The sequence below is a fragment of the Plectropomus leopardus genome, chromosome 19, assembly GCF_008729295.1.
Source record: "Plectropomus leopardus isolate mb chromosome 19, YSFRI_Pleo_2.0, whole genome shotgun sequence".
In the NCBI taxonomy this organism is placed as follows: Eukaryota; Metazoa; Chordata; class Actinopteri; order Perciformes; family Serranidae; genus Plectropomus; species Plectropomus leopardus.
In genome coordinates, this window is record NC_056481.1 from 13,982,781 (window position 1) to 14,005,119 (window position 22,339).

Here is a 22,339-nt window from a genome sequence, read left to right on the forward strand (position 1 = left end):
TTTGTCTGATAGCTCTAACGTTCACACATTCCCTAAAACATTTTGAAAAGGCCTTAATTCTCCAAGGAGTGAGAGGAAAACTGAGGATCATGCCATTTGAAATTGTGCCATTAGTGTATTATTTTGAGAATGTTTCATTTTGGTCATTAAACTGTCTACAGCACACAAAGAATTATATCTTTGATTCTTAGATAAAAGGGAGATTTTGTATGTTTGCCTTTAAAATAAAGGACCTTGTCTATCTAACCTTTGGATGCCTGCTTCCTTCCTGTCTCTCAAATCCTCTGTGTCTGTGTGCCTGTCTCTGTTAGGAGGATGGCAGGTACGAAGGCCCTACACTAGCTAATGCCATTGAGCTGTTCGGTGGGCGGAGGTGGAACATGGGTACAGGTGGAGTAGAGAAACCTGCTGCCCAGAAAAACAGCCCTCTGGGCATCGAGAAGAGCAAGAAGAAGAAGAAGGTCCTTGTCAGGGTCAGTACATGAAAAAGTTAATTGTGCCTTTTACACTACATTGAGGTCTTAAGACTATTGTTGATAATGAATTAAGAGGGAAAATGTCTTTAGGTAGACTTGTGATCCTTTATTAACAGTATACCTAAGGTCAAACCGCTCCACTGTTTTTTGTATGTTGCAGTGCTTAACAATAGACTAGATTTCTACTGTTAGACCACTGGTTTGACATGTCAAGAGGCTTTACAGAGCTCCTTGTTTTCATCTGTTTTCTCTAATAATACAACTGTTAAGTCCATGTCCCTTACACATATGTCAAGCCTCTGGTCCATTTCACACTTCAGTCTTGAGTAAAGTATACTCCTTATTATGCCTCATTTAAATGCCCTTATTTTTAACATAGCGTGTGTGTTTACATGCCCAACACAGGGAGACAGTGGGGATGCCACAGATGATGAGATGGTTTCCAGGAAAACACGAAGTTGTAAGGAGGGGCTGTATCGAAACGGACCAGAGTCTGATAGCATCGACCAAGAAGATCCAGGTGATATTTAATGGAGCTATTAAGAATAAAAGTTCAGCAAATGTATGCCAAATGAGGATGCAGCTAGAATATTGCTACCACAAATACCAACAAAACCTAGGCCAGACATTTGAAGAATAAAACAATCTAAAAAGGACATTGAGATCTTAACAGATATTTGTATGGTGCTTTATTAGTCTGTATGATATTTTTTCAACCTCACTTCTCTTTGACCCCACAGAGGACAGCTTCCCTGGACCATTCTCCCTCTCATCCAGTCGAAGTCCTGGATTGCTAGCCTCTTCCTCCTCCTCTTCCTCTTCCTCCAGCATGGTGGGGTCCAACCATTCCCGCCCGCAGTCTTCTCCGATCCTCTCGGGAACTGCCAAGTCACAGCCCGGGTATGTACCGTACTGTATACACAGACTGGAGGTATAAAAGTCTTAGTTTGTCATTCAGATAAAGACATTTTGTCTCTTCTCTGTGGGCTGTAGGGCGTGGAGCAGCAGGTCATGGCACGGTCGAGGTAAAGGCTGTCTCAAAGGCTTTCAGAATCTCATGATTTCTGACAGCACAATGAGCTTCATCGAGTTTGTCGAGCTCTTCAAGTCATTCAGGTAGATCCTAGGTCCTGTTCATATAAATCAATATATATATCAATATATCTCAATATATATATATATATATATATATATATATATATATATATATATATATATAAGCTTGGCATGCCTAATATACTTCTAATGTACTTCTGTTTTATCTAAAAATGTGGATTTTTAGATAAAACAAAAATACGATATTATACATACTACAAAAAAAACTACATTCAGTATGTATACAGAGCATTTTCTGTTCATTTTACCATCTCACTCCCTCTTTTTATACAATGATTGTGTTCTTATCAAATGCAGTCAAAGACTGCATGATAAAACAAATTCAACAAATGCTTCTCAAGGTTATCATGGCGGGGCTATTTTCCAGGGAGTCTTGTCTGTAAAATATTTAGTTTCTATAATATTTTCCCTGTCAAATCAAAGGAAACAATGTTTTGCCTCGATAAGCAGTGGATTATTCTCATACCAGCCCTCCTACATTTCTTAGATTGCAGTTCATCCTCTCATCTGCTGCCCAGCAGCTTCCCTTTAAATTCCAAAGCCACGCAGTCATAAAGCCATGAAGTGAAAAGACAGTACTTCAGCAGATCAGCCTCTTAAAAAACATGCCTATTTTTTAGATGTCTGAATATGGTTTGTCCAGAGGCTAATTGACTTCTTACATCAGTTTGTTATTAAAAACATTGAGGAGAAAAGAGAAGATGAGGTTGAAACAACAATAGAGGATAAAATGGGACTTTTCATTTGGCCTTTAAATGAAATGTAAATGCAGAAGAATCTATTTAAAATTGGGCAAAATGATCCAGAATTCAGGCTGTCTTAAGTGCAAAAAACTTCAATCAGGTTTTTAGAAAACTATTTTGTCTCCTGATCGAGCACAATGCCACTGAACGTTTGTGTCTGAGGTGTAATATTTGAATAAAAATAAAGTGAACTGCTTGTCAGTCAAAGGTGGGTATAATGAGACTTACTTGTGCTTTGTGTTATTTTCTCCACAGTATCCGAAGCAGGAAGGACCTAAAGGAGCTGTTCGACACCTTTGCTGTCCCCTGCAGTCGTTCAAGTCCAGAGTCTGCTCCTCTCTATACCAACCTCAGCATAGATGACAAAGACACGGGGCTACAGCCAGACCTTGGTATAAGAATACACAGTTACATTTATTTATATGTTTTCAGTAGTCACACAAGCACCAAATTGTTTCTTGTCTCTTTCTTTTTCTTCTGTACTGCTGCTTAATCTCTTTGTCTCCTCTTCAGACTTACTAACCCGCAACGGTTCCGATCTTGGCCTGTTTATCCGGACGAGGCAGCAGATGTCTGACAACCAGAGGCAGATCTCAGACGCCATTGCTGCAGCCAGCATCGTGACCAACGGGACCGGAGTGGAGAACGCCTCACTAGGTGTACTGGGTCTGGCTATCCCTCAGCTCAATGACTTCCTAGTGAACTGTCAGAGAGAGCACCTGAGCTATGATGAGATCCTCAGCATTATACAGGTAGAGTCTGCGAGGACTATCTGAACAAATGCAAGGACAGCACAGAGAGAAGGATAAGAAAACGCCTGATGTAGATTTGTGAATATGATTAGATGAATGGATAGAATGAGGTTGAAAGAAACCTCAGATACAAGGAAGGAAAAGGGATTATAGATCGATAAAGGTAATTAATGGTTTTATTCTTTCCTCTTGCAGAAATTTGAGCCCTCATCAAGCATGAGACAGATGGGTTGGATGTCGTTTGAAGGCTTTGCAAGGTATAGAAAAAAAAATTGCAAATCAATGTTGGCACACACAACACAATCACAGCATAAACTGAATTAAAAACCCACATCAATAAAAAATGACATTATCTTTTGTATTGTATTGTATTATATATCATTAAACAATGGGAGTTAACATTTATATTTTAAATTTATGTTTTGATAAACATCCTAGTAATTGCTCGTTAATTAAATCAGTGCAACAGCATCATATATTGTTAGCTAACCGTCCCTGTCTTAATACCAGGTTCCTGATGGATAAGGAGAACTTTGCTTCTCGTAATGAAGAATCCCAGATAAATCCAGAGGAGCTGCAGTACCCTCTGTCCTACTACTATATTGAGTCTTCTCATAACACCTATCTGACTGGACACCAGCTCAAAGGAGAGTCCTCTGTTGAACTGTACAGTCAGGTAAGTGAGCCTTTCTTCAGTTTGGAAAGTATCTTAATGTTCTTCTGGATCCATAAATCTTATTGTACATTTTCTGTATTCAGTCTAGAGTTGGGTACAGTGTACATTTGAACTGGTCACAGTACCTGGAATTTGGAACCTGTAATACCGATGTTACTTTTTTACAATACTTAACAGTCTCTGTAATAACAAAAATGTAACCTCAGTTGTAAAAAAAAAAAAAAGTCAAAACTTTCAGCTGTTGGGCAAAAGTGAAGGGAGAGTTTGTGACATTATAAGCCACCTAGGTTCTAAGATGTAGAAAAAGAAATTTGCTCAGTGCCTTTTTATCATTTTTTATCATTTTATCATCAACCTATTATCAAAAAAAAGACTTGAAGTGTTATTAGATGCATCAGGTTGCAGTTATGCTTGTGAGATGCAGTTAAGATGTGAGCCTGCGTGGAGACGCATGGTGCGCCACGTTCTGGCTGCCTCTTGGTTTTTGTTTTTTCTATTCTTTTCTGGATTAGCTTCAATTTGGCACAGATGATCTGCCGTAAATTGATACTTGGTAGTGACAATGCAATTTGGTTGGTATCCTTAAAACACAGGTTTGTTACCCAACCCTATTTGTGTCAGATCACTGATGGTCATTTTTTCTCCAGGTGCTGCTGCAAGGCTGTAGGAGTGTCGAGTTGGACTGCTGGGATGGAGATGATGGCATGCCAGTTATTTATCATGGACACACGCTCACCACTAAGATACCCTTCAAGGTAAGAATTGCATATGAATAATTAAATTCGGAAAAGAGATGTGAATTGATTGAATAAAAGAATCAATCACTGGCTCCTCTTACTTTCCACTATTCGGTGAAAGTATCCGGAGCCATATCGCCAAACAAAATTGCACTGCTGTATGTTGCTCTTGAGGGCAATATCAATATTATTTATTTTTATGTAAAAGAAGTTCGATTAGTGCAAGCCCTCAAACAGCTTGTGCTTTATAATGGCTCTGCACCAGCGATAGCCGATGCCAGAGGCATTGCATTTTTGTGCTGTCCGTCCATGTGTCCCATTATTGTGAATGAAATATCTCAAGAACACAGGGAATTTCTTTAAATTTGGCACAAACACCCACTTGGACTCAACAATGAACTGATTAGATATTGGTGGTCATGGGTCAAAGGTCAAGGTCACTGTGATCTTGTCTTTCTCATTCTTGTGAATACAATATTTCAAGAGTACTTTGGCTTTTTTTTTTTTTAAATTTGCCACAAATGTTCACTGGTGCTCGATGAACTGATTCGATTTTTGTGGTCAAAGGTCATGGTCAATATGACCATCTGTATCCTTATTGTTAAGGTCATTGCATCCTCATAAAACATGTTTTTGGCCAAAGCTCAAGAATTCCTGCATTCATTATGACAACATTTCAGATAAACGTCTATATCGAAAAGTCAAAGGTCAATGTCACTGCGACATCATAATGTTCTGCAAAACACTTCTCTGGCCATTGTGCAACATCATATCTCAGAAAGAGAAGGGGAGACATTTGGTCAGACACTGAACTGATGACTTTAATCTTGGGTGCCCACCTTTGTGCTTATATAACTGTGTTTTTTTATATATCTTCTGTGATGCTGGGGCAAAGATGTGTGTGAAGCATCTGTTTCCAACAGACGTGGATGTAAGAGAAACTTGAGTGGCGCACGGTGGCATACAACCACAAAGCGATAATACTAATTTGATAATGTTCTTAAGGGTTGTTTTAATAAATTCCATTAGTATTTGTTTCTATAGAGTTTCTTTTATTGCCTTATACTTGACATTGAGTACTATTTCTGAGAATTCTGTTTTTAAGAATTAAATTTCTCCCATCATCCTCCAGGATGTGGTGGAAGCAGTTAACCGGTCCGCATTTGTCAATTCGGACATGCCGGTCATCCTGTCCATAGAGAACCACTGCTCCCTTCCTCAGCAACGCAAGATGGCTGAAATCTTCAAGGTATGACAGTCACATTCTTTAAACTTATGTCTAAAGTTTAGACTCTGCATTAATATACTAGAAATTAATTCCCATATCACTGTCTATAGTTTTGTGTGATTTCCATCGATGGTTACTTTTTTTCAGATTCTTTTTTCAAATTCTGATTTGTGGGAGTCATTGCTGTGTGTAAAAGATGTTACCAATGAGAAAACATTTTTTAGTCATATCACATATTCCATGGTGCTACCTTCTTGTGCACTTTGAAGGATGGATTAATCTGCATTCTTTTCTGGGGAACTATTCTTTGACAAAAAACTTAATTTTAGTGACTGGTACAACCTCACTCTTTCAGGTGGGATTGTTTTCCTTGGTGAGACTTGTTTTAACAAAAATAAAAATCAACTCTATCCTTTCAAAGATTTTCTCAGCTGCTGTGGGCATTCAAACTGGCAGACTTCCATACAGAGGCTTGCTTTTCTAATCTTCAGGCTATTTTTTCTTTTTTTTAAGTTGTATACTCAAGGCCCCACATATCTGGGCACCACAGAAACATCATGGAATATCATCGTGCTTTCATCTAACAAAACTTCCCAGCATCTTTTCCTCCCTGGAGACTGACTTCTTCAGAGTAGCTTGATAAAAACAAGTCTTTCATGTTGAGACAGCTCTGTGTCTCTGGCCAGTTTACGTCATCATGGGCTTGTTTATTTGCGATGTTGTTTCGTGTTGATAAAAGCACTTTTCCTTTCCTCACTTCACATCACAACCTTGTCTGTACCTCACATAACTGGACATCATATATTGACTGTCTGTCCATCACTTTTGAATATTTCTCTATAAGACGGTGATTGGGGAACGTCTTGTGACACGCTTCCTCTTTGAAAGCGACTTCAGCGACGACCCTCACCTGCCATCACCACTGCAGCTACGGGGGAAGATCCTCCTTAAGAACAAGAAGCTCAAAGCACACCAGGCACCAGTGGACATCCTCAAGCAGAAGGTCAAGAAAAAAGAAAGACATCCTGTCCAAACATTTACATAATTTATACTTAGCAGGTAGCATTAGTGCATTCAATATTTAGCAGTGTTGATTAGAGGGTGGTCACATAAATAATAGATGCTAATGGGCTCAAATGCACACCTTATCACACCATTTTCGCTCAGTTTAACTAGCACCCATGATGTGCTTCAGTATACAGTATACACATCCGCTGCAGATAAGAGCTAGTATATTAGCAGGTAATGGATAGATAAAGAGCATATATTTTTTTAGTTGTTGATTTTTAGCTATTCTGGTTAATGCACTACTTGTCTTAGAGAATATTCGGTTTTTTTTGTTTCTTTTTTTTATTGTTTAAAATTACAACATTACAAGTTTTTGTCTCAAATTTTTGAGTTTGTGTAATTTTCCAGTTTAATTTGATTGTCACCCGCACTTCCCTGGCTCTATATTTTTTTATTTATTGGTCCCAATACGCCATTATTGCAATGCTATGTTTTTGTTTGCTTTTTTGTTAGTTTGTTTTTGTAAACAATATTTTAATCCTTTCACAGGCTCACCAACTGGCCCACATGCAGGCCCAGGCAAGCAATGGCTCACCAGGGGTTACATCGCCTAGCAACCACACCAATGAAGAGGAGGAAGAGGAAGAAGATGAATATGACTACGACTATGAGTCTCTATCAGATGGTAAGGAGAGCTGCATTTAGATTTGTCACCCACTTCAAAATCTCAAAACTAACACAACCTGATTTCCATGGACGTTCAGGCTAAAATACCACTTAAATTATACATAGATTCATATGTTGTAACACTTACACCAGTTTCTGTTCACACTTTTATTCTTTTTTTTAACACTCAAGTCTCTCTCTTTACATTGGTGATCTATTTTCACTCCTTTCCTTTCCTATTTTATCTCACCTGTTTTCCACTTAGCTGATGTCCTCACAGCCTCTACTGCCTCGTATGGCCTGGAAGGTAATTGCACGGCTCTGACGCGCCTCTCTATGTACCAGTGTTTCCATCTAATTTTGTTTTGCTTTAGTAGCTGCTGGCCTCTCTCTGATTCATTTTGCTTATTGTTAATACATTGTTGTATCTAAAAATACTACATTTAAACATGTTTCCTAAAATTGAGTTTTAAGACGAAATTAGCATTCCATGTTGCAGATTTACTTTCTGTGGGTGTCTACCACTGCAGAATAACTACAGAGGAAACACTGGTATGTAGGTGTGCACTGGTGATCTGCAGCGTTGGTGCAGATTCTTGTATGTGCCCGCATATTGTAACAGCTGCTAGCTTTCTGCTTTTGTCAAAGTCAGGTCATGTTCTGCTGCACCAAAGCTATCCAACGTGCAAAGCAAGCAGCATTTCGAATATTGCTAAAGGTCTGTTTATTGGTATTTCAAGTCATACAAGATGCATTTAATCAGAAATACAGTTGGATAAACACCAACCTCTATGTTTGTGCTCCAACAGAGCCCCATCACTATGGTATCATTTTGTTATCAAACACAATCAATGTCAACTACATAAATGTATATAATGAAAAAACCTTTTTAGCTTGAATTTTTCAAGGTTTTAAGTGAAAGATCTGACATTTTCTTATGCACTCAATATATATTTCACTCAAATGTTGGTTGGAAAAGTGCTCACTAACACAGATTTTAACAAATATCTATAGAATATATGTGTTGAGTGCATTAAAAAAGTCTTAGATCTTTCACTTAAACCTATAAAAAATAGGAACAAAAACAAAATATTGTATTGAAATCTTTGCTTGGTTTTAATAAATGCAATTTGACAAAAATCATAAGTGAGACACAAAAAATGATATATATGCATCAGATTAAAGTAAAAAAATACGATTAACAACAACATTTAATGAAAATAAGTCAAAAAAGTTACAAAACCACAAGAATTCAAATTAACTCATGACCGCTTTTATAAGACATCCTGCCAACTTTTCTACTGCAGGTAATAAAATAAGGACAACCTCCTGTGTTCCTCAGCACAGAAGTTAGGACAACTCAAAATTCATAATGCCTTTATCAGACTGCAGTGTTATTCAAGCTCATTTATCGCTGCTAGATTGCTAATAATGAATGGTTTGCAACATCAGGAATGTCTGTTATAATGCACACGAATTTATCATCATTACGGAATTGTAATGTTGCAACTAGCATCCTTTACTCAGAGCTTGCTAAAGCAATTTTACCTGTGACTTTGTTAATATGCAGTCATGTGTATCCATCATCAACAATTATTTAAATTCTAAATCATAGTCTGTCACTGTGTTGTATAACTTTGATTTTTTTTTTATAAGAATAGTAATTTTGATGTGAGCTTGCGTTATGTGTGTCTTTATGACTGGCCTGCTTGTTTGTTTTCATTGTTGTTTTTTTGTTTTGTTTTTTTTTTTACAGTATGTTTTTAACATTGTGCTTTAAGACACAGGCTAACAGTACATCAGCCACAACCTTTGTGAATTATTTCGAAAACTTAGCTGTATAAATGCAGTAAAGACTCAGGGTAGGATGGGACCACACAAGCTACCTCTACACTCTCTCTGAAAGACATGTTATCATGTATGACATAAAAATTAGATATGTAGAAAAAAAACATTTTAGTCAGTTTTAACATGATTTCTCTTTCTCCCACAAACACCTCACTTGCTCCTCCTCTCTCTACTGTATTTGTCTGTGACCTCGCCAGTGGCTGGGCAGGCTCATCAGGGAAACAAAACAAAGCCATCTGGTTTCTCAGGCCCTACGCTGCCCTCGCACTAAACAACAGACCAGGGGAAACTACCCTGTCCCGGTTGCAGTCCCAGCACTGCTCTCTCCCTGCCCTCTGCTCGTCCATGTCGGGAGAACTTACCGGTCAAAGACCTTTCAAAACCATTTGTCTCATCTCAACCTCATAGAGCTCTTACATTTTTATAGTTAATTTTTGTCAGTGAAGTATTAACAATTATTCAGACAGCTTGCAAGATATCCTGACAAATTAAACCACCCGTGGCTGTCTCCATTTGACCCAGCATGCTTGTACTAAACATCCACTAACCCAGTAAATACAAAGAACCCCAAACTGCCAAGTTGCCACCATGTCTTGTTTAACAAACGCACCCTCCAGTGACAGTCTGGCCCGTCTGGCTACTGTCTGCAGGGTGACATTCAGGGTTAACTCTGCTGCCAAACCCTTTTCAAAGGCAGAAATTCCAAATGTCAGGAATTAAACAAGTTTTCTGTGATAAAAAGCTTCTGCATTTTCAAGCTGATACGTTTTTTTCTGCTTTTTTGGCTGAAATGACTGTGTAGGAGGAATGGAAGCAAGGGGAAGAACTCCCTACTGTTGCTCCTGTTTACAATTGACAGACATTGCTTTGAATATCAACGAGGACAGGCCATTCGGGGCCTTTGCTTTGGGCTTTGCAAGAGGTCAGAGATACTGACCATTAACTCCTTTTCTCTTTATAATTACTCTGTAACAATCCCCACCTGCAGTCATCTAAATATAGCAAAAAATAAAACTGGCAAACACCATGGTTAAATGCTGAAACTAATGCAGAAGTAGATTTAAGCTGCAGTAAAAGGGACAGTAAGTCCCAAAATCAAAAACATATTTTTCCTTTTGCCTTTAGTGCCGTCTATCAATCTAGATTTGTTTTGGTGTCAGTTGCCGAGTGATGGAGATATTGGCCGTAGAAATGTCTGCCTTCTCTCTCATATAATGGAATTAGATGATGCTTGGCTTGTGCTGCTCAAATCGCAAAACAAAAAGAATAACTCAACAGCGATGTCTCTTTTGAGAAATCATGACCCAGTTACTCAAGATCATTCACAGACCTTGTTGTGAGCAGTTTCATATAGGAACTATTTTCTTTAAACTGAACTTAACCCGCAAAGTGTATCACCATACTGGTGTTCTACAATCCACCCCACTAAAAGAAAAGGGTATTCAAGAGTTTCACTGAGCCAACAAACATTAATGCTCAGCTGTGAAGGACGCCATTAATGACTGATTTGTGGTGAAGTGTCCCTTTTAGTCTTGTGGCTATTAAATGTGCTTGACTTTATTGAAGTAACAAGAAAAACCCAACTCCTCTTTTTAAATCAAGTCAACATTTGTTTTTACAAAAAGTAAAATTCCCAGATGCTAAATTTACTTCTCATAATGTACAGTATGTCTTACCAGTGATTTAACGTACAGTATATCAACTCGGACCCCACCTCCTACACATTCCTACTCAGCAAATATATTTTGAATCCAGGCTGGAACTTTGCCAGTTTTGCCTCAACTCTCCTGTATCATATGTTGTCTGCAACGCTACAATACACTACACTTTTAAAGATGGGATGCATAAATGAATTTAATTAAGAAATGTCCATGTCCTTTAAGAGAGGTATGTTTGGGAGTGTGCTTTCTTAATCAGCGGGTATCTCAATCTGTTACACTCAACCGTGATGATTGCATTTCTGTCTGTGTAACACAGATTTTTCACTGTTTGCTAATTTGTTAACATAACCCAACTAAATAACTTTTTCAATATGTATACAGTTTAAAATTCAAGCAAATTGAATTTGTGCTGTGTACTTAGCTGTTTGTTTTTGACACTTAATTCACCTACAAAAGTTTGCTGAGGATTTGTGCTCTGCCAGACTCCTGCTGCACACACTACTACACGTATTCACACCTGGGAGCTGCTATAACTCATTGTATTTCCTGAAAAGATAACATCCTGGATGACAAGCCAGAGGGGAAGAGCTCAGCAGACAAAGAGGAGCAACCTGTTGATGAAATACCAAAGAGGATGAAAAAGTCTGATAGCACCACGCAGAGCAAAGGAAAGGTGGGAGAGTATAAAATATTCTCAACAAGACGCCAGTTTCATAGTTTCAGCCTTGGATTCAAGTCAGTGCTATTAAGTCAGATATTTTGTTTTTATTTACCTGACTATTTTTCTGGCAGAAATAAGAAGATGTTAATAAAATAATGTTTAGATTTAAACTTTATTGTCCATGTCCTGTGTCTGCCTTCACCTGTAGGTGTTTGACATGGAACTGGGCGAGGAGTTTTACCTTCCTCAGAACAAGAAGGAGAGTCGACAGATTGCCCAGGAGCTGTCTGACCTCGTCATCTACTGCCAGGCTGTGAAATTCCCCGGTAGAGAATATTTCATCATCTCGTCTTTTTGTCAGAGTTTTTATTTTAACACACATTTCTGCGTGTGTCTATGTTCTCTCCAACACCAATTCAAAGTGATTTATTCTCAGTTCGAAATCTTTTCCCCTTTCTCTTCTTTTACTTTTGACATGCTATCATGTTCAATATCTCCTTTTTTCTGTCTTGTCCCAATCTGATCCACGCCCATGTTATATTTAAGAGGTCAACCCTTTCCCTCTGTTTTTTTTTTTTTTTTTTACATTTTTTCATCGCCAGACATTTAATATCCCAGCGTTATACTCCATTCCTCTCCCACACTGGACACCCACAGAGATGACGAATCTATGTCCCCCCATGGGAGAGATATAGTTACTTCACTATACTGTCAGTCCTAGAGCAGCACAACAAACAGCAGAGTTGTTATACAGTATACAATACATTCATGTTTTTGCTGTGTCCTGGTGACTGAGTATAGTTAGTACCCCAGGTTCAAATTTGTCTGAGGGCCTTTGTCACAATTGTCAAAACTGTAAATGTTAAAATGACAATATGTGTTTAATTTTAGATACATAGCAGTTGACTTTGCTTTCTGTAGCCCCATAAAACCGCTCCTGTTGCCTCTTTATTGGGATCTGTCTCCATTCCATGCTACCATTTATCTCAGATATTTCTTTTAGTCCCTTAAATTATCAACCTCTTATCTCTTCTTTCCTCCCTCAAGTGTCCTCTTCTCTGCTTGTCTTCTCTTTTCTTTACATGACATTTGCCCTCATAAACGTGCCTGTGTTTCCACTGGTATTTTATTTGTGTACTGTTTCCAGGGACCTGAGATCTGAGAAAGAGAAGACGGGGCAAGCGGCCCCTTTCAGACAGACAGCAGACTGGTTGCTGCTGTTTGAACTGGTTGCAGACAGACATGCTCACTCTAAGAACTTGTCTACAGATCATCTTAAAAAATACTCAACATTCAGAAAATTCACGGCACATTTGTCATCTTAAACATACATTTGGAAAGGGGACGGGGATTTGACACCAAGTTAGAAATTACCTGAAATTTACAGTATTTACATTAACAACATTTTTTGCATTAAAAGATCATTAAGGTGGAAACAGACATCTTACAACATCTCAACAACAACATCTTACCCCATGTTGGTTTACAAGTGGTATTATTGTTGCTATTGTGGAGACAACTGGATCACTCTCTGTTTTCTTCAGAGCCTAGCAACTGCTAACAACACAGTTCACACAGCATTTTGTTTTCCACAGTTAATTTGGTTCTTCCACTGAACGCCATTTCTGGCACTGAGGATGGTTACGGCAAAGAACTTCTAATGATTTTCTTTGGTAAATGGGAGATGAGACATATTTTCTGCATCTGTGTCATGTGGGTTTGGCCACTACCCTGTGCCTTTAAGGGACTAGCGTCATGTCCCGCATCTTCTCACACCAGTGGGCGATGTCAGTACAAATAAAAACCAATTCCTTCACCCCGTTGTCACCTAAAAAAATATTGGACCCATTTTTCATAAGCTACATATTTTTAAAATATTTTGACACTAAAATGGCTTTTTTTTTTTTCAAACGCACAAATCCAGATAAAATTAACTCTGTTCAAGACCTGTCTGTCTCTGCAACACACACTTGCAAGATCTCGTAACAACTGCTTTTAGCTTGTGTACTCAGTTGATATTAGATATTAAGCTAGCAGATAGAAACAAGCAGCGAAACACTGGATTTGTATTGTATTTGGTGCTGTTTTTCTTTACAATCTATTTTATTTATCCACAGTCCACTTGAAATTTCTTATCTTCTGTTATAGACAATCTTTGTCAATAGCTACTGACCCAAGAGTGCTATCCTCTTCCTGTTTTGGTTGCGCAATTTTCACAATGTTTCATAGTGAAAGCTTGGTTTGTAGGAAACTGTTTACTTCATAATGATAAGTTAAAGCCCAAAATGTGTATTTTTCTACTTGTGATGTAATAATGGAAATATCTATGTGCTTACATGCTGCATTTTCCATGTTTTTTTGACTGATTTTAGGCCAAATCTTGTTGATTGCTTCACAGAATGAAAAAGCAATCCAAATGTTAATTTACAGAACAAAAATAGGTTTGTTTTTAAAATCAAAAACATATTTTTTTGCTAACTTTTCAGCCTAACCTGAAACCAGGGCTGTAAGCTCTAATCCTCTGTGCTCATTAAAACAAATGCACTTGGAGTGACGCCTGGGAGGGCGAAGACCAATTTCCTCATTATGATCGAAAGTGACGGCATTTAAAGAAAAATGATTTCTGGATGTTTCAAAACAAATTGAGAGATACTGATGTCATGAGTGTGGTGTCTCCAGTCTGTCTGTGTTGCATTATTGACCACTTTTCTCTGTCTGCCTCCTTTGTGTGGGAACACAGGCCTGTCCACGCTGTCTCCGGCCGGCTCTGGCAGAGGGAAGGACCGAGGAAAGAGCAGGAAGTCCATATTTGGCACAGCTCCCGCTCGCTGTAGTACAACAGGGGAGGTCATGACCCAGAGCCGCACCCCTGGGAAAGGTACGCAGGGGCGAGGGGTTGTAACTGTTAGTTTGAGGGTGTGTTTGTAGGAGAGAAAGATGTATTAATATATGTAATTTTGTTCCATTTTGTGTGTTTTTCAGAGATGTTTTAAAAAATAGGTGCAACTAAATGGAGAAAATTTGACTGAACAAGTAGCTGAACAGTCGCCACAGTTGCACAGCAGACCAACAAAATATGCCATAATAGGTTAGAAGTGAGGATACTTTTGTGTAAAACATCACAGCAGAGTGAATCAGCTTATTTGTTATGTCTGTGTGTGAAAGACTGTAACCCTGTAGAGGATTTCAGGAGGTATGGTTCTATTGTTGCCAGGAACATTGTTGATTTTCCTACTACAATCAAATAAATAAGTAGCAAGGAGGTCATTATTCAGCAGGGACGGGGTAGTTTGATAATGCAGGATTGATACTTATTGATACTACTCATAAACTCAATTCCTTTAAAAATGTAAAAATTCCTTTAAAAAATGGTTGAAAGTGACATGGGCTGTTGCATCACATTCAAACATTTTCACTGCTTTTGGTTAATGTTTGTGCCAAAACATGGAGGACCAAATCACTCAAATAGGCTGATTGAGCAAGTGGGGCCTTTAAACGTCTGTCTGTGTCCTCCCTCCAGGTGGCTCTGAGCGCCTGAGCTGGGAGGAGCAGCAGACGTCTCCTGTCCTGAACCCCCCCACCTCTCTCAGTGCCATCATCCGCACGCCCAAGTGCTACCACATCTCCTCCGTCAACGAGAACGCAGCCAAGCGGCTATGCCGGAGGTACTCCCAGAAGCTGATCCAGCACACGGTGTGCCAGCTGCTGAGAACGTACCCAGCAGCCACCAGGATCGACTCGACGAACCCCAACCCGCTGCTCTTCTGGCTGCACGGCATTCAGCTGGTGGCCCTCAACTATCAGACTGATGGTGAGGAGAGATTTTTCTTTCAGTGTGCAATGAATGTATGTTTGACTCATGAACAAACGTTATAGTCTTTTATTTTATATATGTTCATATCATTTAGTCCTTAATAGTAATTACTGGAAAATAAGGGAAAGAAAGCATTTTTTTATTCTACACTATCATCTTCCTCTTTTGTAATGCAATAGAAAACAACTTCAAGGCCTCCTCTGAATGATATTAGCCTATTACAACTTTGTAAATCTTTGAATGGCTGAAAGGCTTTCATTTCGCATAAGCCAACACAGCCCTTTACCACCAAGAGAAAAAAACAAGACATTCAGATTAAATGCGAGGAATCTGTTTTATATCTTTGAAAAGTGACTGATAAAATTATCTCTTATCATGCCTTTGATCCCAAGGTGCTCTGCTTTGTCCTTTTCTTTCTTCTCTCAGTATCTTCTCCCTGCCTGTCTATTTCTCATTCCTTTTTCTTTCTTTCTTTCTTCATTTCCTTTTCTCTCATGTGCCTCTGCCTCTTTGTCTCCAGTAGCTCTCTGCTGTCTGTGTTCGCTGTCTGAACTCTTTTTTTTCTCTAAAAAGCATATTACACTAAAAAAAAAAATCTCTCATCCTCCTCTGTCTTATACTCTTCTGATCCCTGTCCCACTCCTTTCCTTTTCTTTTCTTTCTTTGGTTCACTCCATCCCTCATGTTTTCTCTATCTCTGCCTCTGAAATCATTCTTTCCTATTTGGAATCGGAGTTTAAAAAGCACTCCAACAACCAAAGAAAGTTCAGATGGGTCAAAGAGGAAAAATCACTGCAGTTAAAAATACCATAATGGCATAATATTAAATATCTCTTAAGCTAATTCACTACAATTTATTCTCAAGTTTTTGAAAGAAAGTATATTAATATTAATATCTTTGTTTCCCTCCCAGACATGCCCATGCAGTTGAACACAGCTCTGTTCGAGGCCAACGGTGGCTGTGGCTACGTCCTGAAGCCGGCAGTGCTGTGGGACCGTAGCTGTCCGCTCTATCAGCAGTTCTGTCCAATGGAGAGGGATTTGGAGAAAATGAGCCCCGCTGTCTATTCCCTCACTGTGAGTAAAGATGACACATGGAGCAGAGTGGAAGATCAATTATGAAGTCTACTTTATCCTCGGTAGTTTGTCGTCTGCACTTTCATCCCTCACTCCTTGTTATCCGCAAAGTCAGCTTCCTGCCTATTTGTGTACTTTCCTACTTGCCTCTTTTAATTTCAGAAGTGCTGCGTATCAATATTCTCAAGTAAAGAATATTGAATCATATCATTGCTGTTTACGTTTGCAAAGTGTTTGATTTGCAAATACTTTTTGCTGCCTTTAACGTTTGAGTGCAGTAAATTTGTCTCCCCTCTCTGGCAGTAGGAGTAACTATGCAAATATTGTCGACGTGCGCTTATGCCTGAGAGTGAACATGCTGCGTTTCCTCCACCCCAAGGAACGCTCTCACTAAGTCTTTTTTTTTAAAATCCTTCCTGTGAAAGCAGAGTTTCTTTTGTATCTGAGAAATCAACGTTTCTTAGATGCTTCTCATGCTGTGTTCACACAAGTGACAACACAACAGCGTCACTAGCAACTATTATCGCAAGTTGCTTTTCTGGTGTTGCTCAAACACTTGTTAAAATAGTTATTTCATCACAGGGTTGTGTGTGTGTTTCACCATGAACCACCCAAACTAAATGCCATCTAAAGTTTGTATTTGGTAAATACAACAATGTCCTGTTTTAGAATCACAATCAAGAGGTTGAATGTAATAGACATTCATTTATGTTTAAAAGTCCTGCACTTCAGCTTTTTTAAAAAAATGCAAGTGTCCTAAATATTTGAAATTTATTTGTATCCAGATTTGCAGAGCTGCAGCTTCTGAAGTCTCAGGCACTGTGTAAAGCATCCCTGCAATGATTGCTCAGACACACACTCCTAAACACTTATAATAGATCCATTAAGGTGTGTTTGGACAGTTTTATTGTGAAATAGTCTATTTGCGTTCATTATTTGACAGTCATGAATAGGCCTGGGTAAAAAAAAAATCGATTCTTCAATGCATTGCAATATGTTTTTTACCAGTTCAATATCGAGTCATAAAATCGTGAAATCGATTATTTCCGTTGTAATGACGCCCCGCTCCTGCGGGGGCAGTGTGAGTGCCGCCGGCGTGTGATTGACGTTTAGAGGCCCCGCTTGACCCCAAACAACATCTGTTGTTTATTCATAAAAATGGCGACAGTGGCGCGAAGTAGCAGTGTTTTGAAATCAGCGCTAACAACATTAAAAGCCGACGTTTGGATACACGAAGACGATAGTGTGTGAGCCTCGTGAATCAGTGTTAAAACACTGCAACAATACGACGAACTTACGTAGCCGCTTGAGCCGACAACACGCAGATGTTTCGCAACCTGTTGCTAACGCTAAAGCTGTGGATCAATAACAAATGCAGGTAGTCAAATCCTGCATAACTGTTTATTACTTTTGTTAGGTTCGGCTCAGGCAAAAACATAAACCTTTCTGTACTTTAAATTTATTTTAGTTTTAATTTTTATTTAATAAAGAATAATGGTTAAATAAGTTTTGGTGTCAGTTTGTTCTAAATTAATACGGATAATTCACGCTTTATTGAACATATCTGAAGGTATTTGAATGAATTATCCGGGTATTTCTGACAACACACATAATTGAATCGATATCAAAGTAACTGGATCAATATTGAATGGAATCATGACCCAAAGAAACCTCAGTCTCCAGTGACTGTATCTGTTGTTCTGTTTGCATTTCATCATGTATGCCACTCATTGCACATTGTTGATGGAAACAACAATGAAAGCATGAACAATATTGCACCGAATTTGGTCTGATTTCATGCAAACTGTAGATTTTCTTTGCATCGTCACAGAAAAGGCAGAAGAAGTTTCAGTCTCAGCCACTAACACGTTTAAATGTTTCAGTAGTGATTTTTTTCTTAAAAAAAACAAAAACAAAAAACCCCAAACCTTCAAACTTTGTTTCATGTCATCCCAAAATGATTGCTAACTTAAAAGTGAACAGCATTAAAAGCAACAGTGTACATGATGTTGACATAAATTAGCTAGTTGTGCTTTTAGGTGTGTCATGAAGTCAGTAAGTAACAGCTTGAGTTAATGTTTGGACGGACACACACAGCAGAGTCATTTTAATGATGTTGAAACGTAATAATAATGTTGCTGCCTTTAAGTAAACAGTTTATGCTCTGACATTCATAATCACCTGTGAGGTTCGGATTATCTGCTCATAGAGACATCATAAATCTGATCTGGTAAAAACCTGCAGTATAAACAAGAGGGATGATCTCACGCTCATAAAACCTGTGTGTGTATGTGTGCGACAGAGAGATTTAAGGTGAAATAGTGTCTCTGTTGGCAGGTCAGAGTGACTTCAGACTGTTGTTTGGCTTCCCTGTCCTACTTTGCTTTGAATCAAATGGACTGAAAATAAGCTTGATTTGGTGACAGTGGAAAGTGTAATAAATAATTTTAACAGCAGTTGTAGTTCAATAGTGGTCAGCTGTCATTACTAAATAATCATCACACCTCTTCTGTCATCCCTTGTGTCTCAGATTGTCTCTGGTCAGAACGTTTGTCCCGGTAACAGCGCAGGCAGCCCCTGCATTGAGGTTGATGTCCTGGGCATGCCCTTCGACAGCTGCCACTTCCGCACCAAACCCATCCACCGCAACACCCTCAACCCCATGTGGAGTGAGCACTTCCAGTTCACCGTGCACTTTGAAGAGATGTGCTTCCTGCGATTCGCCGTGGTGGAGAACAACAGCTCCCAGACTACTGCTCAGAGGACTCTGCCTCTGAAGGCCCTCAAGCCAGGTAGGAGTCTTAGACACAACAGTTGAAAACGGTGGAAAGTTGCTCCCATTGATCGTACATGACCAGCAGATCACTTTCAGATAAAGCCAATTCTGTCTCTGTCAATTTGCTGCATGATGGTATTATATATATTAGTATTATCACACTGAGTGAGAGAAGTTTCTGTAACCTGGTGATGTTTTGGAGAAAAAATAAACGTTATGGTTGATGTTTTACTATGAATGTAAAATTAAATTTTCATTTGATTTTGCCATCAATTACAGTTTTTTAAAAGAAAGAAAATTTAAACTGGCAGGTCAGTCTTTTTTTAAAAACAAAAAAAAGGGATATTGGAATCAGCCAAGAAAATTGCAACTGTTGAATCTCTAGATCTAAGCACCTGTAAATATTTAAGCATGTATCCATCAATCATGTCTGCAGCAAATAAATTATGAAACACACTGAAAGCAAACTCTTGATATCAGTAAACCTGTGTGCTCAGTTTCTTTTAATTCAGAAAAACAACAGAAAATATTTATATTGTAGATTATTTAAATATTTCACATAAAGATTTGATATATAACAAAAAATGAACATAACTGAGGTCTGAGTCCTCTCTCAAGTCTGTTTAAAGTGCCTTTTTATTTCACGGCGTATTGTAGGTTGCTCTGTATAAGCAAAATGTAAACATATACAAATAAATATTAAGTTAAAAAAAAGTCAGACTATTGAGGGTTATGTGTTGTCAAAATATGTTTTCTTGATATATTTTCTTGTTGTGTTTTTCAGGATACAGACATGTCCAGCTGAGGACACAACATAATGAACCTCTCGAAGTGTCAAGTCTGTTTATTTACAGTCGCAGAACAGAAGAATGTCCTACAGGGGGCACCACTCCCTCATCACTGGTAAGACTTGTCAGGTCCTCAAAATCTGAGATTACAGCATTTACAGTTGATACTGTACCTCCACTGTACTTTAAAGAATTCAAAACATAATTAAAATCAATTTTTGAAATACTATAAATACAGTAGATTGTAATGCAAACACAGAAATGTCATGAGGATATATTCTATAATAACCTGCTGCCTCACACCTCTCCACACAGCTGTTCAGTCCTGAGGAGAAATGTGCGTGGCAGCAGCACAGGGTGACGGTGTACGGCGCTCCTGGTCCTGAGCTCTTCACAGTGTTCTGTGTTACAGAACAGACGACTGCCAAGCAGCTGCTCGACACGGTTAGCACTTGAGAACTAAAGATTCATGATGCTTGGATAAAATGATAAAGAGTCTGAGCAGAATTCAGCCCCACATACACACACAGTTTTTTGTCTCTTTTTCAAGTTAAAGGTCTTAATTTATTTTAAATACAGAGAAGCAATGTCATTGAAATTTCAAGTCCCAGGCTCCCTCCAATAGTGCTTATTAAATATGTATGAAAAAGTTAAAAAAAGAGAGAATCTTAATATAGAATAGTGCAAGTAAGGTAAGGGATAACATGTAATTTAAATATAAAAAAGGTAACATAAATGAGAACCCAACTGTAAATAAATAAACGGAATTTATGTAGGAATGTAGTACATGTATTTTAATAATGTTAAGTTCCAATATATTTTTTTTATAAACAGTAGTAAAATTGCATGAAAGGTGAAGTGTCAGTATTCATTTGTCACATTGTGTCATACATACACACACAGGTTCTAGCACCGACAGGAAACCCGTCAGAGTACTTTCTGTGCGAGGAGAAGGTCCCTCTGTTGAAGGAGCGCAGCGAGGTGAAGCGCTGTGCTCAGTATCGTCCTCTAGCGCCCGAGGAGGAAGTGGTCAGACTGGTGTCTGGCTGGAACTCTGAGGAGGGATATGTGGGGAGGATCTGCCTCAAGACGAAAATGGAGGTAGAAACACCTACATTTAGACTGATCCCAAAGTGGATATTATTAGCAACAAGGGAAAGTGAATATTTGGATTTTGGGTGTTTTTTCATTGATATGTTGAATGATTTAAAACTGTTTAACCTCAACCCTCTGACATTTACCAAACACCAAACTTCTTCAAAAAGCAATGCACTTTTTTGTGTGACCCATTGTGTAGACTATAGCTCCCCCTTGTGGTTGTCTTATGCATTTTACACGAAGGCACTATGCTAAAATTCAGTGTAAATACAGTCGTGCATCTGGTTTAAATCCAGGATTCTGCCCCATATTTTCACTGTTACTGTGTTTTTTATTCTTTCAGAACTTAAATGAGAAGAACTCGCTGCTGGAGGGAGAGGAGGAGGTGACGGTGGGAGGTAGAGAAGGAGCAGGTGGAGGTGGAGGAGGGGGAGGAGGAGTAGAGGACGATATGTTTTTTGTTCAGGTCCATGAGGTTTCACCAGAACAGCCTCACACTGTGATCAAGGCCCCGCGCTACAGCACTGCTCAGGACATCATACAGCAGGTGAGGAGAGTCAAGAACGCACCCGATGAAGTTATTGAAGGAATAGCTCTGATTTTTTGAAGTAGGGTTGTATGAGGTACTTTTCCATTGTCAGTGAAATATGTAAAGTAGATGTCTGTTGGCATGCACACAATTAGGAGGAGGACCACCACTGAAGTTGAGCAATGCACTGTTTTGGATGGGGGCAGCAGCAAAAAAAATGTAACCACCTGAAAAAGTCCCAGTAAAAATAAAAAATGATGACAGGAAACTGAAGCTGTTTTCTGTGCTCTGTTCATAGCCAGACTCCACTGAGAAAAACAGTGATTTAACCTCACTGAATATGAGAGCTGCTGGTCTACCACCGCCAAAATCAGTTAGTTTGTGTTATTTGTTACTTCGGTGTTTAAAAGTGTTACTTTGGATTCACCAAAGTCACACAATAACACAAACTAACTGACAGATTAGTGACTTTTGTCACTGGACTCTGGTGGCTTTGAGGAGAGCATAGATCAGGAGCTGAAGCCATTACCAGCTTCCCTGTCTGAGAGGGCAGTCTGACATATAGGTAAAGCAGTGAAAATACCTCTAGTATAGAATACACAGACAGTTATAGATTCCTTTTATCACCACTATTTTCTACTATAGTTAATACACTTACTGTAAATATGTGCCCCATACATCCCCA

The 22,339-nt window shown here is 38.8% G+C and overlaps 1 protein-coding gene across 3 annotated transcripts in view; it reads left to right on the forward strand.

Moving 5' to 3' along the window:
* plce1 (phospholipase C, epsilon 1) overlaps positions 1–22,339 on the forward strand; it is a 101,813-nt gene that overhangs the window by 76,544 nt on the left and 2,930 nt on the right. For 2 of the 3 annotated variants that reach the window (XM_042507636.1, XM_042507635.1), the window contains exons 20-42: positions 312–473; positions 882–996; positions 1,217–1,376; positions 1,470–1,592; positions 2,591–2,727; positions 2,849–3,087; positions 3,283–3,344; positions 3,598–3,763; positions 4,411–4,518; positions 5,633–5,749; positions 6,573–6,731; positions 7,286–7,421; positions 7,668–7,709; positions 11,466–11,584; positions 11,781–11,898; positions 14,313–14,450; positions 15,093–15,383; positions 16,300–16,463; positions 18,994–19,255; positions 20,024–20,142; positions 20,343–20,471; positions 20,931–21,128; positions 21,469–21,672. In XM_042507636.1, coding sequence (XP_042363570.1) covers positions 312–473; positions 882–996; positions 1,217–1,376; positions 1,470–1,592; positions 2,591–2,727; positions 2,849–3,087; positions 3,283–3,344; positions 3,598–3,763; positions 4,411–4,518; positions 5,633–5,749; positions 6,573–6,731; positions 7,286–7,421; positions 7,668–7,709; positions 11,466–11,584; positions 11,781–11,898; positions 14,313–14,450; positions 15,093–15,383; positions 16,300–16,463; positions 18,994–19,255; positions 20,024–20,142; positions 20,343–20,471; positions 20,931–21,128; positions 21,469–21,672 — 3,468 coding nt within the window. The remainder of the gene's footprint in view (positions 1–311; positions 474–881; positions 997–1,216; positions 1,377–1,469; positions 1,593–2,590; positions 2,728–2,848; positions 3,088–3,282; positions 3,345–3,597; positions 3,764–4,410; positions 4,519–5,632; positions 5,750–6,572; positions 6,732–7,285; positions 7,422–7,667; positions 7,710–11,465; positions 11,585–11,780; positions 11,899–14,312; positions 14,451–15,092; positions 15,384–16,299; positions 16,464–18,993; positions 19,256–20,023; positions 20,143–20,342; positions 20,472–20,930; positions 21,129–21,468; positions 21,673–22,339) is intronic. The other variant, XM_042507637.1, reaches the window with a different exon arrangement.